General features: G+C 28.6%; 4 protein-coding genes across 9 annotated transcripts; 2 read left to right on the top strand and 2 right to left on the bottom strand.

Moving 5' to 3' along the window:
- Positions 1-7,771: 7,771 nt before the first annotated feature.
- Positions 7,772-14,434, top strand: LOC145936021 (ankyrin repeat domain-containing protein 13D). 2 transcript variants are annotated; one of them, XM_083037885.1, is made up of 14 exons: positions 7,772-8,262; positions 9,639-9,774; positions 9,894-10,018; positions 10,293-10,338; positions 10,524-10,667; positions 10,867-10,938; positions 11,298-11,478; positions 11,560-11,785; positions 11,898-12,026; positions 12,142-12,292; positions 12,390-12,551; positions 12,636-12,736; positions 12,867-12,955; positions 13,282-14,434. In XM_083037885.1, the coding sequence occupies exons 1-14, from the start codon at positions 8,164-8,166 to the stop codon at positions 13,514-13,516; spliced, it is 1,896 nt and encodes a 631-aa protein (XP_082894011.1). In that variant the 5' UTR covers positions 7,772-8,163; the 3' UTR covers positions 13,517-14,434. The 2 variants fall into 2 exon arrangements, with proteins under 2 accessions (XP_082894011.1, XP_082894012.1); XM_083037886.1 differs by lacking the exon at positions 10,867-10,938 and having other exon boundaries at positions 7,774-8,262.
- A 167-nt stretch (positions 14,435-14,601) lies between these two features.
- Mip40 (Myb-interacting protein 40) lies at positions 14,602-16,952 on the bottom strand. 3 transcript variants are annotated; one of them, XM_083037890.1, is made up of 8 exons: positions 16,839-16,952; positions 16,680-16,749; positions 16,339-16,414; positions 16,084-16,222; positions 15,803-16,006; positions 15,192-15,375; positions 14,887-15,035; positions 14,604-14,799 (listed from the first exon to the last, which is right to left on the bottom strand). In XM_083037890.1, the coding sequence occupies exons 3-8, from the start codon at positions 16,412-16,414 to the stop codon at positions 14,778-14,780; spliced, it is 774 nt and encodes a 257-aa protein (XP_082894016.1). In that variant the 5' UTR covers positions 16,680-16,749; positions 16,839-16,952; the 3' UTR covers positions 14,604-14,777. The 3 variants fall into 3 exon arrangements, with proteins under 3 accessions (XP_082894015.1, XP_082894016.1, XP_082894017.1); XM_083037891.1 differs by having other exon boundaries at positions 16,828-16,910; XM_083037889.1 differs by lacking the exons at positions 16,680-16,749; positions 16,839-16,952 and having other exon boundaries at positions 14,602-14,799; positions 16,339-16,622.
- Positions 16,953-17,044: 92 nt separating this feature from the next.
- On the top strand, positions 17,045-19,538 carry LOC145936022 (multiple inositol polyphosphate phosphatase 1). Its single transcript, XM_083037888.1, has 8 exons — positions 17,045-17,375; positions 17,464-17,774; positions 17,871-17,996; positions 18,096-18,240; positions 18,345-18,445; positions 18,538-18,647; positions 18,926-19,120; positions 19,215-19,538. Exons 1-8 carry the CDS (start codon positions 17,198-17,200, stop codon positions 19,378-19,380), a joined length of 1,332 nt encoding a protein of 443 aa, XP_082894014.1. The 5' UTR covers positions 17,045-17,197; the 3' UTR covers positions 19,381-19,538.
- Positions 19,539-20,084: 546 nt separating this feature from the next.
- LOC145935973 (uncharacterized) lies at positions 20,085-22,084 on the bottom strand. Of its 3 annotated transcripts, none has more exons than XM_083037818.1 (6): positions 21,875-22,084; positions 21,681-21,756; positions 20,869-20,963; positions 20,673-20,794; positions 20,401-20,579; positions 20,085-20,318 (listed from the first exon to the last, which is right to left on the bottom strand). In XM_083037818.1, exons 2-6 carry the CDS (start codon positions 21,720-21,722, stop codon positions 20,259-20,261), a joined length of 498 nt encoding a protein of 165 aa, XP_082893944.1. In that variant the 5' UTR covers positions 21,723-21,756; positions 21,875-22,084; the 3' UTR covers positions 20,085-20,258. The 3 variants fall into 3 exon arrangements, with proteins under 3 accessions (XP_082893944.1, XP_082893942.1, XP_082893943.1); XM_083037816.1 differs by having other exon boundaries at positions 20,086-20,318; positions 20,869-20,996; XM_083037817.1 differs by having other exon boundaries at positions 20,086-20,318; positions 20,869-20,996; positions 21,909-22,084.
- Positions 22,085-22,290: the final 206 nt, after the last annotated feature.

The following is a 22,290-nucleotide window of genomic DNA, read 5'->3' as shown; positions in this document are numbered from 1 at the left end:
TAGGGTCAGCGGTAAAAAAGTATCGATTTCTAATATTTTAAGACGAGCCAAAAATTCATCGATTATACATTTTAATAGTACATTCAATACAGAATGTTTTGGTACCAAGCAGACAACAGCGTACTAACTTTTTCATTTGCTATACATAAATTAAGGATGCGTCGCATAGGGTCAGCGGCATAAATGTATTAATTTCTACTATTTTAAGACGAGCCAAAAATTCATCGATAATACATTTTAATAGTACATTCATTACAGAATCTTTTGGTACCAAACAGACGCCAGCGTACAAATTTTTTAACTTTATATACATAAAATAATGTTACGTCGCATAGGATCAGCGGTAAAAAAGTATCGATTTCTAATATTTTGAGACGAGCCAAAAATTCATCGATTATACGTTTTAATAGTACATTCATTACAGAATGTTTTGGTACCAAGCAGACAACAGCGTACAAACTTTTTCATTTGCTATACATAAATTAAGGATGCGTCGCATAGGGTCAGCGGCATAAATGTATCAATTTCTAATATTTTAAGACGAGCCAAAAATTCATCGATTATACATTTTATTAGTACATTGGTTACAGAATGATTTGGTACCAAGCAGACACCAGCGTACAAATTTTTTAACTTGATATTCATAAAATAAGGTTGCGTTGCATAGGGTCAGCGGTAAAAAAGTATCGATTTCTAATATTTTAAGACGAGCCAAAAATTCATCGATTATACATTTTAATAGTACATACATTACAGAATGTTTTGGTACCAAGCAGACAACAGCGTACTAACTTTTTCATTTGCTATACATAAATTAAGGATGCGTCGCATAGGGTCAGCGGCATAAATGTATTAATTTCTACTATTTTAAGACGAGCCAAAAATTCATCGATAATACATTTTAATAGTACATTCATTACAGAATCTTTTGGTACCAAACAGACACCAGCGTACAAATTTTTTAACTTTATATACATAAAATAATGTTGCGTCGCATAGGATCAGCGGTAAAAAAGTATCGATTTCTAATATTTTGAGACGAGCCAAAAATTCATCGATTTTACGTTTTAATAGTACATTCATTACAGAATGTTTTGGTACCAAGCAGATAACAGCGTACAAACTTTTTCATTTGCTATACATAAATTAAGGATGCGTCGCATAGGGTCAGCGGCATAAATGTATTAATTTCTATTATTTTAAGACGAGCCAAAAATTTATCGATTATACATTTTAATTGTACATTGATTACAGAATCTTTTGGTACCATGCAGATACCAGCGTACAAATTTTTTAATACGATAAACATAAATTAAGGATCCGTCGCACAGGGTCCGCGTCAAAAAAGTATCGTTTTCTAATATTTTAAGACGAGCCAAATATTCTTCGATTATACATTTTAATAGTACATTCATTACAGAATCTTTTGGTACCAAACAGACACCAGCGTACAAATTTTTTAACTTGATATACATAAAATAATGTTGCGTCGCATAGGGTCTACGGTAAAAAAGTATCGATTTCTAATATTTTAAGACGAGCCAAAAATTCATCGATTATACATTTTAATAGTACAATGATTACAGAATATTTTGGTACCAAGCAGACAACAGCGTACAAACTTTTTCATTTGCTATACATAAATTAAGTATGCGTCGCATAGGGTCAGCGGCATAAATGTATTTATTTCTACTATTTTAAGACGAGCCAAAAATTCACTGATTATACATGTTATTAGTACATTGATTACAGAATTATTTGGTACCAAGCAGACACCAGCGTACAAATTTTTTAATACGATAAACATAAATTAAGGATGCGTCGCACAGGGTCCGCGTCAAAAAAGTATCGATTTCTAATATTTTAAGACGAGCCAAAAATTCATCGATTATACATTTTAATACTACATTGATTACAGAATCATTTGGTACCAAACAGACACCAGCGTACAAATTTTTAAACTTGATATACATAAAATAAGATTGAGCTGCATAGGGTCAGCGGTAAAAAAGTATCGATTTCAAATATTTTAAGACGAGCCAAAAATTCATCGATTATACATTTTAATAGTACAATGATTACAGAATCTTTTGGTACCAAGCAGACAACAGCGTACAAACTTTTTCATTTGCTATACATAAATTAAGTATGCGTCGCATAGGGTGAGCGGCATAAATGTATTAATTTCTAATATTTTAAGACTAGCCAAAAATTCATCGATTATACATTTTAATTGTTCATTGATTACAGAATCTTTTGGTACCATGCAGATACCAGCGTACAAATTTTTTAATACGATATTCATAAAATAAGGTTGCGTTGCATAGGGTCAGCGGTAAAAAAGTATCGATTTCTAATATTTTAAGACGAGCCAAAAATTCATCGATTATACATTTTAATAGTACATTCAATACAGAATGTTTTGGTACCAAGCAGACAACAGCGTACTAACTTTTTCATTTGCTATACATAAATTAAGGATGCGTCGCATAGGGTCAGCGGCATAAATGTATTAATTTCTACTATTTTAAGACGAGCCAAAAATTCATCGATAATACATTTTAATAGTACATTCATTACAGAATCTTTTGGTACCAAACAGACACCAGCGTACAAATTTTTAACTTTATATACATAAAATAATGTTACGTCGCATAGGATCAGCGGTAAAAAAGTATCGATTTCTAATATTTTGAGACGAGCCAAAAATTCATCGATTATACGTTTTAATAGTACATTCATTACAGAATGTTTTGGTACCAAGCAGACAACAGCGTACAAACTTTTTCATTTGCTATACATAAATTAAGGATGCGTCGCATAGGGTCAGCGGCATAAATGTATCAATTTCTAATATTTTAAGACGAGCCAAAAATTCATCGATTATACATTTTATTAGTACATTGGTTACAGAATTATTTGGTACCAAGCAGACACCAGCGTACAAATTTTTTAACTTGATATACATAAAATAAGGTTGCGTCGCATAGGTTCAGCGGTGAAAAAGTATGGATTTCTAATATTTTAAGACGAGCCAAAAATTCATGGATTATTATACGTTTTAATAGTATATTGATTACAGAATCTTTTGGTACCATGCAGACACCAGCGTACAAATTTTTTAATACGATAAACATAAAATAAGGATGCGTCGCACAGGGTCCGCGTCAAAAAAGTATCGATTTCTAATATTTTAAGACGAGCCAAATATTCTTCGATTATACATTTTAATAGTACATTCATTACAGAATCTTTTGGTACCAAACAGACACCAGCGTACAAATTTTTTAACTTGATATACATAAAATAATGTTGCGTCGCATAGGGTCTACGGTAAAAAAGTTTCGATTTCTAATATTTTAAGACGAGCCAAAAATTCATCGATTATACATTTTAATAGTACATTTATTACAGAATCTTTTGGTACCATGCAGACACCAGCGTACAAATTTTTTAATACGATAAACATAAAATAAGGATGCGTCGCACAGGGTCCGCGTCAAAAAAGTATCGATTTCTAATATTTTAAGACGAGCCAAAAATTCATCGATTATACATTTTAATAGTACATTGTTTACAGAATCTTTTGGTACCAAGCAGACAGCAGCGTACAAACTATTTCATTTGCTATACATAAATTAAGGATGCGTCGCATAGGGTCAGCGGCATAAATGTATTAATTTCTAATATTTTAAGACGAGCCAAAAATTCATCGATTATACATTTTAATTGTACATTGATTACAGAATCATTTGGTACCATGCAGATACCAGCGTACAAATTTTTTAATACGATAAACATAAATTAAGGATGCGTCGCACAGGGTCCGCGTCAAAAAAGTATCGATTTCTAATATTTTAAGACGAGCCAAAAATTCATCGATTATACATTTTAATAGTACATTCATTACAGAATCTTTTGGTACCAAACAGACACCAGCGTACAAATTTTTTAATACGATAAACATAAAATAATGATGCGTCGCACAGGGTCCGCGTCAAAAAAGTATCAATTTCTAATATTTTGAGACGAGCCAAAAATTCATCGATTATACATTTTAATAGTACATTTATTACAGAATCTTTTGGTACCATGCAGACACCAGCGTACAAATTTTTTAATACGATAAACATAAAATAAGGATGCGTCGCACAGGTTCCGCGTCAAAAAAGTATCGATTTCTAATATTTTAAGACGAGCCAAAAATTCATCGATTATACATTTTAATAGTACATTGTTTACAGAATCTTTTGGTACCAAGCAGACAACAGCGTACAAACTATTTCATTTGCTATACATAAATTAAGGATGCGTCGCATAGGGTCAGCGGCATAAATGTATTAATTTCTAATATTTTAAGACGAGCCAAAAATTCATCGATTATACATTTTAATTGTACATTGATTACAGAATCTTTTGGTACCATGCAGATACCAGCGTACAAATTTTTTATACGATAAACATAAATTAAGGATGCGTCGCACAGGGTCCGCGTCAAAAAAGTATCGATTTCTAATATTTTAAGACGAGCCAAAAATTCATCGATTATACATTTTAATAGTACATTCATTACAGAATCTTTTGGTACCAAACAGACACCAGCGTACAAATTTTTTAATACGATAAACATAAAATAAGGATGCGTCGCACAGTTTCCGCGTCAATAAAGTATCAATTTCTACTATTTTAAGACGAGCCAAAAATTCACCGATTATACATTTTATTAGTACATTGATTACAGAATTATTTGGTACCAAGCAGACACCAGCGTACAAATTTTTTAACTTGATATACATAAAATAAGGTTGCGTCGCATAGGGTCAGCGGTAAATAAGTATCGATTTCTAATATTTTAAGACGAGCCAAAAATTCATCGATTATACATTTTAATACTACATTGATTACAGAATCATTTGGTACCAAACAGACACCAGCGTACAAATTTTTTAATACGATAAACATAAAATAATGATGCGTCGCACAGGGTCCGCGTCAAAAAAGTATCAATTTCTAATATTTTGAGACGAGCCAAAAATTCATCGATTATACATTTTAATAGTACATTGATTGCAGAATCTTTTAGTACCATGCAGACACCAGCGTACAAATTTTTTAATATGATATACATAAAATAAGTATGCGTCGCATAGGGTCAGCCGCAAAAAAGTATCAATTTCTAATATTTTAAGACGAGCCAGAAATTCATCGATTATACTTTTTAATAGTACATTGATTACAGAATCTTTTGGTACCATGCAGACACCAGCGTAAAAATTTTTTAATATGATATACATAAAATAGGGATGCGTCGCATAGGGTCAACTGTAAAAAAGTATCGATTTCTAATATTTTAAGGCTAGCCAAAAATTCATCGTATATATATTTCAATAGTGTATTGTTTGCAGATTATCTTTGTACCATAAGCATACCAGCGTACTACCTTTTTGGTCTAATATACGTTATATAAATCTGCGCCGTTTGGGATTTGCGGCTTAAAAATTTTAATTTTCGATATTTCAAAACGTGCAAAAAATTAATTTTATATACATTTTAACAGTACATTGTCTGCACATTATTACGTATTATGAGTGACTGCATACATATATCGCGGTAATATATGTCGAAACTCATTTCTACTGCGCATTCGGAATTCGAATTATATCAAGATTATCGAAAAGTGTCGGACGAAATATATTTGTGACTCTAATTAAGAGAATAATTTTTGTTTTAAAAATTATTTCTACGAAACCTTAATTGTCAATTTGTATTCATGTCTCAGTTCTATTCTTAACTTAATAAATATACTACTTCTTAATTAAATAAATATATTAGAAAATTTTAATATAGTAAGGTAATTAAATTTTAAAATAGTAATATGTTATAAAAATTAAAATAGCAATATATTGTAAATAATATGTTGTAATATCTTATCTTCGATTAATATTTTTGTTACAGAAGTCAGCTAATTAAAACGTTAATTTGCTAATTAATTTTTAAAATAAGAATATGTTATAACATTTAAAATAATATGTTTTAAATAATGTAATATATAATTCCTTAAACTCGATTAATATTTATAACAGCTATCAGCTGATTTCTGTCAAAAAATATTAATCTAATATTAATCTTTTTGGTCTAATATACGTAAAATGAATCCGCGCCGTATGGGGTTCGCGGGTAAAAAGTTTTAATTTTCAATATTTTAAAGCGAGCCAAAAATTAATCTTTCATATATTTCAACAGTACATTGCCTGCACATTATGATGGTACCATCACCATATCAGCCTACAAACTTTTTGGTCTAATATACGTAAAATAAATCCGCGCCGTATGGGGTCAGCGGCTTAAAATTTTAATTTTTAATATTATGCGTAACTATATACATATATCGCGGTAATAGATGTCGATACTCATTTCTACTGCGCATTCGCAATTCGAATTATATTAAGATTATCGAGAAGTGTCGGACGAAATATATTTATGACTCTAATTTAGAAAATATTTGTCCTTAAAAATTGCTACGGAACCTTAATTGTTAATTTGGATTTATGTCTCACTTCTATTTTTAACTTAATAAATTTATTACTTTATAATTAAATGAATAAATTAAAAAATATTAATATAGCGAGCTAATTAAATTTTAAAATAATAATATGTTATAATAATTAAAATATATAGCAATATGTTGTGAATAATATGTTGTAATATTTTATCCTCGATTAATATTTTTGTTACAGAAATCAGCTGATTAAACGTAAAATTGCTAATTAATTCTTAAAATAAGAATATGTTATAACATTTAAAATAATAATATGTTTTAAATAATGTATTATAATTCCTTAAATTCGATTAATATTTATAACAGCTATCAGTTGATTTCTGTCAAAAAATATTAATCGCACAGATAAGGCATTATAACATATTATTTATAACATTATTATATTAAATTTTATAACATATTTTTATGTTAAAATTGAATTAGCAATGTAATGCTTTAATCATCTGATTTCTATCAAAAAATATTAACCGCGCGCGGCGCACGGCGCACCCCCCACTGCTCACCCCCACTCCGCGCCGCCGAATTCCGACCGCCGCGCGACCACGTGACGCAGCGCCACTTGAAGGTTAAAGTCGAACGCGCGCGCATATCGACACGCGCTCTCTCCCTCTCGCCGTAAGCTAATCGACGAATCACAGTCGAGCATTCTTTAAAGTCCCTAGAACATATGGAGGCTAATCGCGGAATTTTCCGGCGCAACTTTGCGTAGAGAGTTTTCCTTCGTTGTCTTCTTCATCTTTATGGCGTATCGTAAGGGTGCATTTTCACTTGACGCTGTGACCACAGTATACTTATATACAGTAGGGACACACAGCTTCGGAACCTTTGATCTTTTTCAGCTGACCTTTCAGCAGTCCGCCATGTCTTTAGGTTGCAGCACCGTATCAATATTTTTGTTGTACCCATTACTATTAAAACAATTTTGCGCGAAATATTTTCGATATATTATTTTATAGTCATTTTTTCTGAATAAAAATTTAATATTGCATAAAACGCGAAATCAAAATGATAGTATTGTAGTTTTACAGATTATATTTTACTATAAATGTAATCACAGTAATGGAGTTATTGGGTTCTTTATGTTGAACGGGATTGGCATGACTTATAAAAATGGTCGCTTACAATGCGCAAGCAAATCTGCGCGGCTGATTTGAGAACAAAGGACTGTCCCTACTGTATGTAAGTATACTGTGCTGTGACGCTGGATTTCAGCGTCAAGCATCAATAAAAACAAATTGACGTTAGCGTCTGTTGACGCTGGCGTGAAAACAGCCTAGCGTCCAAGTTACAACTATGACAAGCGTCTCGTTCTTCGTTCTCTGAAAGCTGAACAAATCAAGCTTTTTCTTCTTGACGCTAGCGTCACAAATCAGATCACGTGATCAGTTAGACGCTAGCGACAAATTGATAGTGAAATCGCACCCTTAAACTATTGGCCATTCACTATTGGAATTGTCTCTCTTCGAAGCACCGCCTATTCAATGACCGATATTTCTTTCGCCTAATGTCATGTATTCCGCTGTCAAAATTTCATATCGCACGCTCGTCTCGTGGTATTTGTTATAATAAACGTTGTACGTTAATGTTAATTAGATCTCGTAGAAATGGTGAATATAGATACTATACGAACGAATTATCCGCTACACTGGCTCGTCTGGCATAATAGCTGTGTAGAACTCGACAAGGAATTATCCACAAATCAGGTTTGCATATGCACTTCTTGCCATTCGAATAAAAACTCTTCTCATTTGACATTGGATTCTTCGTACAAGATTGGACGAAATGTATTAATGAAATATGATTTAATCACATTTACTAACCGTCATTTATATTTCCGTACATGTATTTCGTGTTAACAGTTCAGTTATCAAAACGATAACAAGTTTTTCTCGTTATAATTAATATCCTACAACAAAACGATAATTGCGTAATTGTTCAATGCAGATGGATATCATTAATAGATATATATTCATTTATTGGCAATTTGAACGACGCATTTGTCATTACAGAGTACTTTATTTAGTGCATTATTTTTATTATTTATCCAGATAAAATGTGTCACAATACTTGAAAAATAACGGTTTTATGTGAATCTGTCAGCTGATCACGATAATTATAGCTCTCTACCAAGTATAATGCAATATAATATCAGAGTATTGAAGATTTTTTTATATTACTATGTTTTTTTGTATTCTGCGTATATGACATAATAATTATATATCTTATTTTTTCATATATTATCGAAATTAACATTTTTTTCTTTTCATACATCAATATCAATAACTTTAACAAAAATAGTCTTATTTGAATGACAGACACGCAAATCAAATATTATAATAATCACATGTTACAAGAAGTATTATTAATGTTAATACAAATAAAAATGGCTTCTATTAACTCTGGCTATATTTTTTCGAGATAAAGGAGAAATTAACTATATGTATAGATAAGATAAGATATAAGTAAGATTAAATGCTTATATTTATGATACTTATAGAGATAGCTTTATCAATTATAAATTTATAATGTGACAAAGTATTGCATTTATATGTATAATGCTTTGTACAATATTTTATTATGTCTTAAATTCAAAGTCCATAATTATATTTTTCTAATGTAATGATTGTACAAATGATTTAAGTCTGTATAGTATATTATATTTAAAAAATGTCTGAAGCCTTTCATAAAAAGAGGAGAAACCTTAGATATGTGTAGAGGCTTGTGACTCTTTGATATTACATTACTGAAGCACAATCAGGCAATCTTTTATACTTTATTTATAACATGGCATTTTAAATATGTATATGATATAATAATGATCACTTATCATTTTAATTTCTTATAATAAATATGCAAAAAATGATATATGACGTGATAATTATGCAAAAAAAAGAAGCTAGAAATTATTATAATATTATAATAATTATTATTTTAGATAATATATGATAATATATTTGAAATACATGTCAATTTATTCTTTTTGTTTATTACATTTATTACATTTATTTTGTTTATTACATTGATGTAATATAAAATGTTATTTATATAGTATTTACACATGTATATGGGTGTTTTCTAGCATGATAAAGAAAAACATGACAATCGAGGAAGGACACCACTGATGCTAGCAGTAACTTTAGGTCATATAGATTCTGCTGTAGTTCTATTACAGCATGAAGCCAATGTTAATACAGAGAACACTCAGGGTTGGAGTGGTAATTTGCTTTTATACTCTATTTCTAATAGAACATTTAATATTTTCAATAAATTTATATTTACTGTCATCAGAAAATATATACAGAACATAAATATAGTTTAATTTGCTTTAAAACAGTGGTCCAAGAAGCAGTGGGTACAGGAAATCCTGAATTGCTAAAATTGGTGCTCGCTAGGAGAGATTACCAGAGGTATTGTAATCGAGTTGCTGGTATACCAGAGTTACTTCACAAACTTAAACAGGTCAGTTACCATGTAATTTAACTAATAACACAAAATATATATTGTTGGGATTTAATATATACTTATTTTTCACAAATATGACTTTTATGATTGAAAGACTACTTTACTAAGACTAAAGAATTCTTTTTTTAAAGTTTTATTAGCTAATATTAATATTATTATTAATATTAATATTAATATATTATACTTATGTCTTTTTTATGTGGATTATTGAAAATTGATTTTATTCTTGATTGTTAATTTAATTAGTTCTAATAACAAAAATCCCTTTCAGGCACCTGATTTTTATGTGGAAATGAAGTGGGAGTTTGCAAGTTGGGGTGAGAAACAAATGATTTAACAATACTAGTCTTTTGTGATTGTAATCTTCAAAATCTGTTGTATCATTGATTAATTCAATTCATTTACTAGACCATAATTTGAATTTAACTAATAATTTTAACTTAACATTTTGATTTTTCTTTAATAACACATGTGATTAACTGCCATTATTTTTGTTGACCAGTTCCTCTTGCATCTCGGATGTGCCCAAGCGATACCTATAAAGTTTACAAACAAGGTAGTAACGTGAGGATAGATACTACTTTGTTAGGCTTTGATCATGCAAATTGGCAACGTGGCAATCGTAGCTATGTCTTCAAAGGACAAAGTAAGCATATCAATATCTTTAATAGATATTGTAATATTGTTACAATATCTTTAATAGATATTGTAATATTGTAATATTGTTAACTGTGCATGATTGTTTTATAATTTTATTTTTTTCTTTTAAATTGCGATTGATTATTATGTTTCGGAAATGCCACAATTTTATTTGTTTGTTACTAAGTTCTATGTATTAACGCAAGCTGCATCAAATCCACCTATGGCAATTAGATGTGAACGCAGTTATGTGTTCAGTGTGGGTGGTCATAACACAGGTGATACAATTCTAACATTTCATTTAGGCATTGTATAATTAGACTTTTTTTTAAATAAAAACATAAAGATGCATAAATACAAGAGATGTTTTTAGAGTTATGAATATTATATGTATAATTCTTTTCATCTCTTTCATGTTTTTTTCTTATTTGTTTCTATTAATTTATATTTTGATCTAATAAATTGGGCAATTAAATAATATAAGATGACATATTATTTCTTTATCTCAAACATGTTTGTATAATATGCAATATGATATTAATATGGATTCTTCTTGAAATATTTTATTGTAATTATGAATTATTCATGTAGTATGTAATATAAACATAATCTTATCGAAATTTATATATTTTTATAGATGATGGGGCAACGATGATGGAAGTAGACCATGAAACAAGAAAAGTTTATATCGAACATATGAAACTTATAGGAGATGATAATATACAACTGATGGACCCATCTGAAGAAGGCGTCATAGCTCGGCTTACTAATCCTATAGTTACGACGTACATAGATACGGATAAAATTAGTTTTGAACGGTATAATTATCATTATAATAATATATATGATATATATGTGTTTTAATGTCATTTTTTAAAATATTATTTATGTTAAATTAGCAATAAAGCAGGTCTATGGGGATGGCGTTCTGATAAAAGTGAAGTGATAAATGGTCACGAATGTAAAGTCTTTAGCGCGAGCAATGTGGAATTAATAACTAAAACTCGATTGGAGCACTTATCGGAAACAGATAAAGCAAGAGCTCGGGCACCGAGAACACCTTTACAATCATTTCTTGGTATCGCAGAGCAACAACAGGAGAGTTGCAGCGCTGTCACTACCAGTGTAATTTTTTTTCCTATAGTAATATTTAATCAGTAATATATATATATATATATATATATATATATATATATATATTTATAAACAAACATTCTAATCAAGTTATATATTTTAGGAAGAATTTAATAATATAGGTAATCCCTCTAACATTACTGTTGAGGAATACTTTGATCCAGATGTTGATCTAAATGGGAGGGATATAGGTCGACCAAAAGAAATTAATACAAAAATTCAAAAATTTAAGGTACTATAAATTTAATATGAAAATCTATTAGAGATAAAAATATATTATAATTAAATAAGTTATTACATTTTTATTATATGATACAATTGTATTAATTTAAACTTTTCTCATTTAGGCAACTTTATGGTTGAGTGAAGATTATCCATTGAGTCTTCAAGAACAAATTATGCCAATTGTAGATTTGATGGCTATATCTAGTTCACATTTTGCAAAATTGAAAGATTTTATTCAAATGCAACTTCCAGCTGGTTTTCCCGTCAAAATTGGTAAAATCTTGATTCATTATATGATAGATATTATGCAGTATTAATTACACATATATGATTGTATATAAAATATACTAATAATCAAGTCTTTCTTTAGAAATTCCATTGTTTCACATTCTCAATGCAAGAATAACATTTGGAAATATATTTGGTTTGGATCAAGAAGTATCGAATGTGGGTCATTTACAAGAAACTAATCGTGTAACTTGCTTAGTCGATGATATTTGTTTCGAGGCACCTAGTGGATATGCGAAATTGGGTAAAATTTTTGTTTAATACTTATGCATATATTCTATATGCAATATATCAATTTGTGTTTAATACATATTACTTTCGAATATAGGTGCAGAAGTCAGGACACAATTCAGTATTGAAGAAGAAGACGATTTGTTGCAGTTTGCTATTCAGCAAAGTCTTTTAGAAGCTGGCAGTGAACGTGATGAGGTATTGTTCTTGTATTATTTTATATAATTCTCAAAATTTTCTTGTATTATAATCTATAATCATATACTTGTATTATAATCTATAATCTATAATACATTGTTTATTACATGAAAAATATTATTTTACACAGGTTGATATATGGGAAGCATTAAGAGCGCAAAAACCATCTAGACCAACTACACCTAATATGACCACAGAAGAAGAAAGACAACTTCAGAGGTATGTAATAAACACATATTAAAGAGAATGTTATTGATGTGTTATGTTTTTATTAAGTGTTGTCATCGAGAAAATATATTTTATTATTAATTTTGTGCATGTATTTTCGTGCTACAATTAATGTTCAGACAGGTGGGTGATTTTATTGTAAATATTAATTCCAGGTAAAATATTCAACAGATTTATTGTAACTAATATAAATCTCATTGTGATTATACTTTAATTAAATTATAAAATATTTTTAAAAACCTGGAAAAATTGCGTCAAATTACACCATAAAAATTTGAATTATGTTTAAATAATCTAATCTTTTTTTTTCTTATCAGGGCGATTCAGGCTAGTTTGGTGTTATATCAAGAAACAGCTGGATCTGCCGAAGGTACTACGAATTCAGCGGGTATAAATGAAAATGAAGATAGTGACTGTCTCGAAGGCACAGCGGAACAGTTGAGACTAGCACTGAAACTTTCCGAGCAACAACAAATAGAAGAGGAGCAACGGCGGTTGTTAGAAGAAGAAACGTTTCGCCAAGTGCTAGAACTATCTTTGACAGACAAGTAAACTTCCAAAGTGTATGTGCAATAGTGATAAAAACAAATTTAATACAGTATACTTCCAGAAACCAGAAACGTGAAAAATCTTCCAGTCTTGTCTTGAGGCTGTACGAAAAATCATTTCTTATACAATTCATAGATTGCAAAGTGCGCATTAAGGAATAATAATGTTGCTTACGATGAACATTTGTTATTGGAGTATAATAGTTGATGCAAGTCAAAAGAAAATAATATAGTAATAGTTAAGCAAGTAAATAATTTAAATTATGTTATTTATTTCTTAGCTACATTTTTATATAAAACGAAATGAAATCTTCGATAAAATCTAGACATTTCAATAAGTATATAGGGAAGTCTTGAAAATTACAAATGCTCTTTAAAAAAAAATACAGTCACAATTGACAAACAATCAAACAATGTTTGTGTAAATCCTATTAACTGAAAGTAAATAATGTAAGTTATGACTGTTAATATCTACAATAAAAAGCATGTAATTCTCAAGCCTTCAAGAATTATTCGTGTCCTTTCTCCTCAGTTTTAAATCTCTACTTCTATGAATTTGCAAGTGCATAGTAATTGCAATTAGGATAATACAGAAAAATCATCATCTTTAATCAAATCAAACATTTTTACAAAGATCCCTTTTCATATCTACAATAACAATTGTATGTAATATTTCAATACAATGATATATATAATGAACTATTAGGAATTACACATAATAAGCATTTATCAGTGTGTATATTCATCCCCTTCCAAAGTCTCATACGAAGATAAATTGAAAAATAAACTGATTATACAAGATTTTATACAATACATAGCATAGATTAATAATATATTATTTGTATTTGAGATAAGTAAAGTTTATTTTTGTATGTTATTTGATTGATACGCTATATTAGAGGATTATGTTTATATGTCATAGGCTCTTGATAAAACATGGTGATTCAAAGAAAAAAATTAATTATATATTGCATTTACTTTTATTAAAAGAATAAAATTACAAGTATTACATCCTTTTGTATTAAAGTTGGAATTCTATTTTGTAATTAAAACATGATTACCACTTTCTTCTGGGCATTATAAATAAAAACTGCATTCATATAAGACGTGTATAAATATATATTTACCCCATTTTATGCATTCACTTACCAATGAAATTATATAGAAAAAATAAGAAATTATTCCTTGATGACGTAATAAAAATTATCAGAAACGGAATTATCAGTGATGCAAGAACTGGCAGTCATTGGACTGCCATATCTCTGCTATTCAAATTCTGCTTGCGCCCTGAAGCAATTAAAATTAGTAACATTACCATAATTTATCAAAGAAAAATCGGTCTTTTTATATTAACAGATAAATTTGTATACAAACTTTGTAAATATGGTGCCAAGTATAGTAGCACTCTGTAAATAACGTTGTTCATTTTTATGCGCTTGGTGATGCCATTTTTTGCGAATAGCACTCCACCGTGTAGTATGCTCTTTTATTAATTGCTCCCGCGATTTAAGAGTTTGACCTTCCTATAGTTACAATTGTAATTTATATCCATTAAAATATATAAAGAAAATATGTGCAATATATATACCTTTTGTATTAAAAAAATTCAATCTATGTGTATACTATCTTAATATTTAAAATATTTAAATTTCATACATTTATCAAAATTATTGACTCACATAATCTAAGTTCAGATCATCCTTCTCTCCGAGTATAGGAGATGGAATGCGATTTCTTGGTATGGCCTCCTCACAAGGCAAAGGAGTTGGCAAATAATGGACATCATTTAGCTCTCCATTAGCATCAATTAAATTATTTGTTATGTTAACTTCATTAACTATTTCTGGACTTGGGCTGCGTACTCTATATATAAATCAATATATCTATTTTACTTTTGTAAAGAAATATAGAATTGTTAGTATACAAAGAGAAAGAGAAAAAAGTTAAGATTACTCTTGTGATAATTTAGCTAAATTGTTATAATATAGATGTAATATTTATATATAGGTCTATATATAATAATATAAATGTTTGCACACACACATGCATTTATATGTGTGTGTGTGTGTTCTATTTTCATTATATATATAATTGTTTAAATTATAAGATATATATATATATATATATATATATATATATATTATAATAATAAGAGAATATAATATTGTAATATTCAACTGCCACAGTATAAGAAAGTCATGCAATAATATTCTACAAGATATTACTCAAAACTTAAATGTAATATAAGCAAATATGAATATAAATAAGCAATACCTATAATTTTACTTACTTAGGGACCAAATTAGGATTTCTTGGTTGATTAGCCATCCAAGCACGACATATGGGATAGAGTGGTGTATCCTCTCGAAATTGAGCTAAATCAACACTGCGATCAAATAGTTTCATCACATATGTATGATGAAATGCTGTATCAGTCTGTACCTGTCGACGACGTCTGACTTTTCGTGATTGTTGGAGATTAATGGATTTTGTCCTGTATATTGTAATTACCAAAAGATTAATAATTTTAAATGGAGATAATTTTATACAATAAGATACTTTGAACTTTACATCTTTCTCATTGTATGTTTATAATCCTGAGCAGAACTTTCTTCGCCTGAGTCCGCTGATGAACCTGTGTCACTATGTTGTAATAATTCTCGAAGAGCACCTTTTAAACGATCCCTTGCTACCAAAACATCACTATCTCCTATATAAACATAATCCAAGGTACATTCATAATTTAGTAATACGAATATTTATTCATTTTTAATAGCTTGTACTTTTTCTTACTTTTTTATTTTATCATACTTTCAAGCATATTACCTATTTCATCTTTTATTTCCACTTTTATCCGCCCTGGCATTATTGGCGGAGGTTGAATATTTCTTTTCTTTCCCATCTGATTACCACGTATCATCGAAGTTTAAAGTTAGTATATTAATGTTAATAGAAATTTAGTTAAATATAATGCAATATATAATACGAGCTATTAAAATAATGTTTAGTATAACATTGATTTATTTTAGTAGTTAATTAATCAGTAGCAAATTTGACCAGTATAAAATTTATATATCATATATATATTATAAACAAAAAAAGAACTTTTTAATGTGATATTCAAACTACATAGAATAATTATTTAAGCACAATTAAGTTGTACATACATTAGGTTTAAATTAATCAGCTTTTTGACTCAGTCATTGAGCTATCGAGATACATTTTTCGCTCATATACCTGTAACACAAAATATTAACATAAAATACCAGATAAAAAGAGAGCATTAATAAATATCAAATAAAATTGAATCAGTACTTGATTCTCACCAATTCTATTTTTTCTTTCTTTTGTTAGAGCGTTTTTAACCTGCTGCTCTAATCTCTGATGTTTACGATCTAACTTTCAATGACAAGTTTGTCTATGATTGGTGTATACCTTTAGATGTGCGTTCTAGTTCTGCTAATCGATACGACAATCAACGCCTCTTACGGAATGATGATACATTAGATGCAAAGCAAAAATAACAGCGAAAAATGTGGGAAACAAATCTTTGTTAGAAAAAATTATTTTTATTTATATATATATACATTATACATATATGCGCGAGATGCTTATGCGCGAGAAACGTATATGTTCCTATATATATCTTCGATTATAGAAAAGTTACACGATTAGTGTATAAAAAATGTTTTGGAAATTATCTATTATTAAAATTATTATCTTTTATATATTGACTATAGAGGTTTCTTATGCCTCTAATTATTTCAATAACAAGCGTAATGATACTTATGATTGTAAACTAGGAGCAAAAACTCCTTACAGATGTGTAGCTAATTATGATGATTCTTCATTGCAATATACAGGTATCCTATAATATATATTACTTTTTATATATATTTATTATGATTGAACTTGTATTAATAGATGTGTTTATTGGTATCTACTTTATAGATTGTGTGGAAAAAAAGATTTGGTTAATTCTGCGTCATGGGACTCGTTATCCAGGAAAGAAAGATGTACCTTGTATGATAAATGAGTTACCACAGCTACAACGTATAATATTAAAAAATTATGAAAATAATATAACAAGTCTGTCAGCTGATGATGCAGCTTTATTTGAAAAATGGAAATTGCCACTTACTCAAAGGGACATGATGAAATTGACAGAAGAAGGAGAGAATGAAATGATTGATCTGGGAGAAAGATATCAGGCAAGATTTCCATCTCTGATGCCAGAAGCTTTTAACAATCAAACCTATAGAGTATGTATAGTAAAATATTTGATTATGTTATATATATATATATATATATGTGTGTGTGTGTGTGTATGTTCTTTGATTACCAACTGTGAATTTTAGTTCAGATATACTGCCACTCAACGTACAGAGGAGAGTGCAAAACACTTTGCTGTCGGTTTATTCGGTTGGCGTAATAGCCAAAATATTTGGCTCCCAGCGCCGATATATCGAGATCCAGTCATAAGAGTAATCTTATTTTATTATTTTTTAATTCTCGGATGATTGATCACACTTTCCTTCTATTTCTCTCTCTTTAGATGATTATTTTGATATATATTTTTTTAGTTTTACAAGGCTTGTCCTCGCTGGCGCCAAGAAGTTGATAAGAATTCAAATGCAAGATTAGAAAAAACGAAATTTTTGGATAGCAAAATTGTTAAAGACATGTTAAATAATATTAAAACGCGTATTGGCCGCAATATTGATTATGGTTAGCGCTATTATCAAATATATGCATGTAAATATTATTAATTATTATACTGTTAAGATTTCACTACTAATTATATTGAATATAGTTATTATATATTTTTACAGAAACTGCACATTTAATGTATACTATGTGTGCCTATGAAAGTGCTTGGAATCAGAGTACAGTATCTCCTTGGTGTAAAATATTTTCATTGAATGACTTCAAGGTGAGATCTTAGATTAAAGTAAAATCTAAATTATCCTAAATTATCAAATGAAAGAATTTACTTGCACATTAAATTCAAAATTTATTTTACAGATCTTTGAATATGCAGAAGATCTAGAACTTTATTGGATTGACGGATATGGTTATCCATTAAGTTATGAGCAAGCATGCCCTGCGTTAAAAGATATGTTTAATTTTTTCGGGTATGGCATAAATTTATATGCATTGCAATAGTAAATTCAATTTAAGATATCCAATTTAATAACATTTTACATATTACAAAAAGTATTCATATTTAGCGTTGTTTAGACCTTTTATTTTTAGAATAAATTTGAAAAAAAATTAATCATATTTTATTAAAGAAAAAGTTTTTTTAATGGTATGACAGATTATATAGTTTTAATTGTGTAATATTGCAATTAAATATTTTAATTTCATCGAAATTAGTATATATATTAAAAGAATATTATTTATTTTATAGATCTAAAGAAGAGGCAACAACAACAGCTTATTTTACGCATTCTGGAACAATTCTGAAATTATTAGCTTTACTTGGAGTAGCTAAAGACAGACATCCTTTGATGCACGATTCTTTCAAACTACACAAAGATAAAAGAGCTTGGAGAAGCAGTATTATTGACACATTTGCATCTAACATGGCATTTATTTTATACGAGTATGTTTCTACTTTGAGATTATATAAAAATACGAAATTGTGTTATATATTTTCTACATTTTCATAAATATCATTCTTTAATTACACTTTCTAGTTGCGAATCACAAGGTCCCAGTATTCTATTCATGCTTCAAGAACGACCAGTATATTTGTCAAGCTGTCCACATGATATGCCATGTCCAATATCTATTATGAAAGAGGCATATCCAGATCGCGACAAAGAATGTCAATTTGACATTATGTGTCATATAACAAAATAATTGATAAAATGCAATGTTTATACAGCAGATGTATATAGGTATGTATTTTTATTTACTTATATTTAAATCGACATAAAAGTAATTATATAAAAGTGATTTATATTGTAAAAAAGAAAATATTTTTCTGGCTGCAAAAATTAAATATTCTGAATAAAAAATAAGGATAAATCCACAATTTATTTCTTAAAATGTAGGAAAGGCTAAAAGAGAAACCTTCAATTAAATTAATATTTAATTGTTAGTGAATTTTTTTATCAAATTATTAAATTTTTCTTTATTTAAATATGACAATCGTTTCTATTATAAATATGTAATATCTTTTACGAGTGATGATATACTCATTGATATATAAAAATAATCAAGAGTGAGTAAATATAAAATATATAGCGAATGAATAACGATTTTAATCTAGACTTTTACATTATGTTTTCTTTTTATTATTTTGTACGGAAATTATAAATCTCTATAATTTTTATGAATTTAATTAATGCTCTTAACTGTGTATTCTAGATGAGTCATATATATAATACAAATTTGAAAAATAACAGTATTTTTTTTTTACTTTTATACTATAATGCAATAAACATGCTAGAGGTGATATTAATTTCACTAGCAATAAAGTCATGAGAAAAGAACAATGTAAAAAATTTTAACATTTTTATTATTAAATGATACTATATATTTAAAACTGTTTTACATATATATATATATATATATGTCCTATAAAGGGAGGTACATATTCACAAATGCAACAACCTCTTAAAATAAAAAACGAAATTTTATGAAAACATATATTTGCAAAAATTTTACATGGAAATTTATCAATTTTTTACACTGTCCTTTTTTTGATTTTCTTATTAAAAAATTATATATCTATGTTAAAGGGTACTATCTTCTAATGAATTATTTATGCCACTTCTGTCATCTCCAACCATTTCCTACGTTAAAATACAATTTTAAAATAGTAATTATATTAATGCAAAATGCAATATCCATTTTCAATATAAAGATGATAATTACCTGCAGCACCTCAACAAGTGCCCTTGTCTCACTTAACATGTCTTTATAGATACGATTTTCTTCTTCTAACTTTTCAACACATTGTACAAGTTCCTCATTTTTTTCTAAAGCATCTTTAAGTGCTATTCGTCGCCTTTCAGCTAAGACTTGCCAATAGTTTTCGCTCGGACCAGCTACATCTGATGAAAAGAATATTTTAGAAGAAATTTAATTTTTTTAAATATGCTTTTAAAAAGTACAAAGAATTTAAAAATGCTACTTCTAAAATGTACCTGTGGATGTTAAATCTTCAGCTTCAATCTGTACTTTTTCCTCTCGTACAGTTTGGACAGCTTTGTCTTTGCTTTTCACATTTTTATGTTTAGGACCATCTTTTGTTATTTGAGATACATTCCTAAAATATATAATATAGGGGTTTATATGGTCTTTTATAATATTTTCATAATAAACTTTTTGAAAATAATTTACCTTTTTGATTTTTTTTCAATTGTTTTTTTCAATTGTTGAGTAGATTTGATCATCCTATCAGCACCAACTAATGTTTCTTTGTCATTGGCTGATGGCTGCAATTCATGTAAAGATTTTCTAATCTTATCCTGTTCCAATAAAAGAAAAAATTACTAATTTATTTTATTTATAGAGATATTACATATATATTAATACTATTTTAACTTTTTTTATTTTTTAAATATGATTTTATTATCATTTTCAATTTTTTTATTTTCTCCCAACATATATATATATATATATATATATATATATATATATAAAACTTTCTAATAGATTTATAATAAATTATAAAAGTTTTCTTTTATGTGTAAGCAATAGTAGTGTAAGTAATGTAGTCTTGAGATTGTGATATAAAAAATAATTTTCTATATTAATAAATTATAAATTGTTAAATAGACATTGATAATTAACTAATAATAATAAAACAGAATTCAATTTTGATATATAAACTCTAGTCTAACAAATTTTAATCTTTCTTATTTTCAAGGTTATATATGTAATATAAATTTTGAATTCTTTCTCTCTTTCTGAGATATCACATCTCATAAATATTCATAAAAACTATCTCATAAGACTGAACAAGAAATGACTTTCCAATCATATTTACCTTTATCAAGGTATACTTGAAAGAGAAAATATAAATAAATACATATATATAAAATAATTGTTCTCTTGTCGGTTAAACGGATAGAGATAATTTTAACTTTATTTCAGCACATCGCATTTCTTAAAAGATTCTCGTGTATGAGAAAGGAAATAAATATACTAACCTCAGAAGCGGTAGTTGTTTCGTCACCAGTAACCGTTTTCATCCTACAGGCCGCGAAATAATCCAAGAGAAAGAATCTGAAATAAGAGATAACATTTATTCGGTCCACGAAAAGCTAATTTATGTTAATACTATTCAGTATACAGCATCGCGATTAGAGGAAGAATATTGTATTTAGATAAAATGTCAACTAACTTTCAAATTAATTCACACACGTATATACACACACTTTTTCCTTTTATTTCATGAATATCTCTTGGATATTGTGGATCTTTGAAATATATCACGCTATGATACAATCAGCTGTCCGGCAGCACCGAAACTGGGAAGATCTTCTTCTTCTTCTTATAAATTACTGGCAACAGGATGACAAAATGATCCATCCATCAAGCCATAAACAGATAAAAGATGCCGAAGAAAGGGATGAAAAATTCAAGGTTATTTGTATGAAGATAGCGCGCTAATTAATCTTCAGAAGTCGGCGTCGTCAACCAATCAAATTTCTGCCACTTGGAGAATCGAGCAGCTTCGATCGATTTTGATTGGTCGACGATGTCGCTTCTGCATCTCTCATTGGCTTGTTGTTTCGCTTGCATTCGTTCGTAAATATT

This window comes from Prenolepis imparis, unplaced genomic scaffold, assembly GCF_030444845.1.
Source record: "Prenolepis imparis isolate NDT839.2.m4 unplaced genomic scaffold, iyPreImpa1.0 SCAF_5, whole genome shotgun sequence".
In the NCBI taxonomy this organism is placed as follows: Eukaryota; Metazoa; Arthropoda; class Insecta; order Hymenoptera; family Formicidae; genus Prenolepis; species Prenolepis imparis.
The sequence above is the reverse complement of the archived record's forward strand: the minus strand, read 5'-3'. Positions and strand labels throughout refer to the sequence as shown.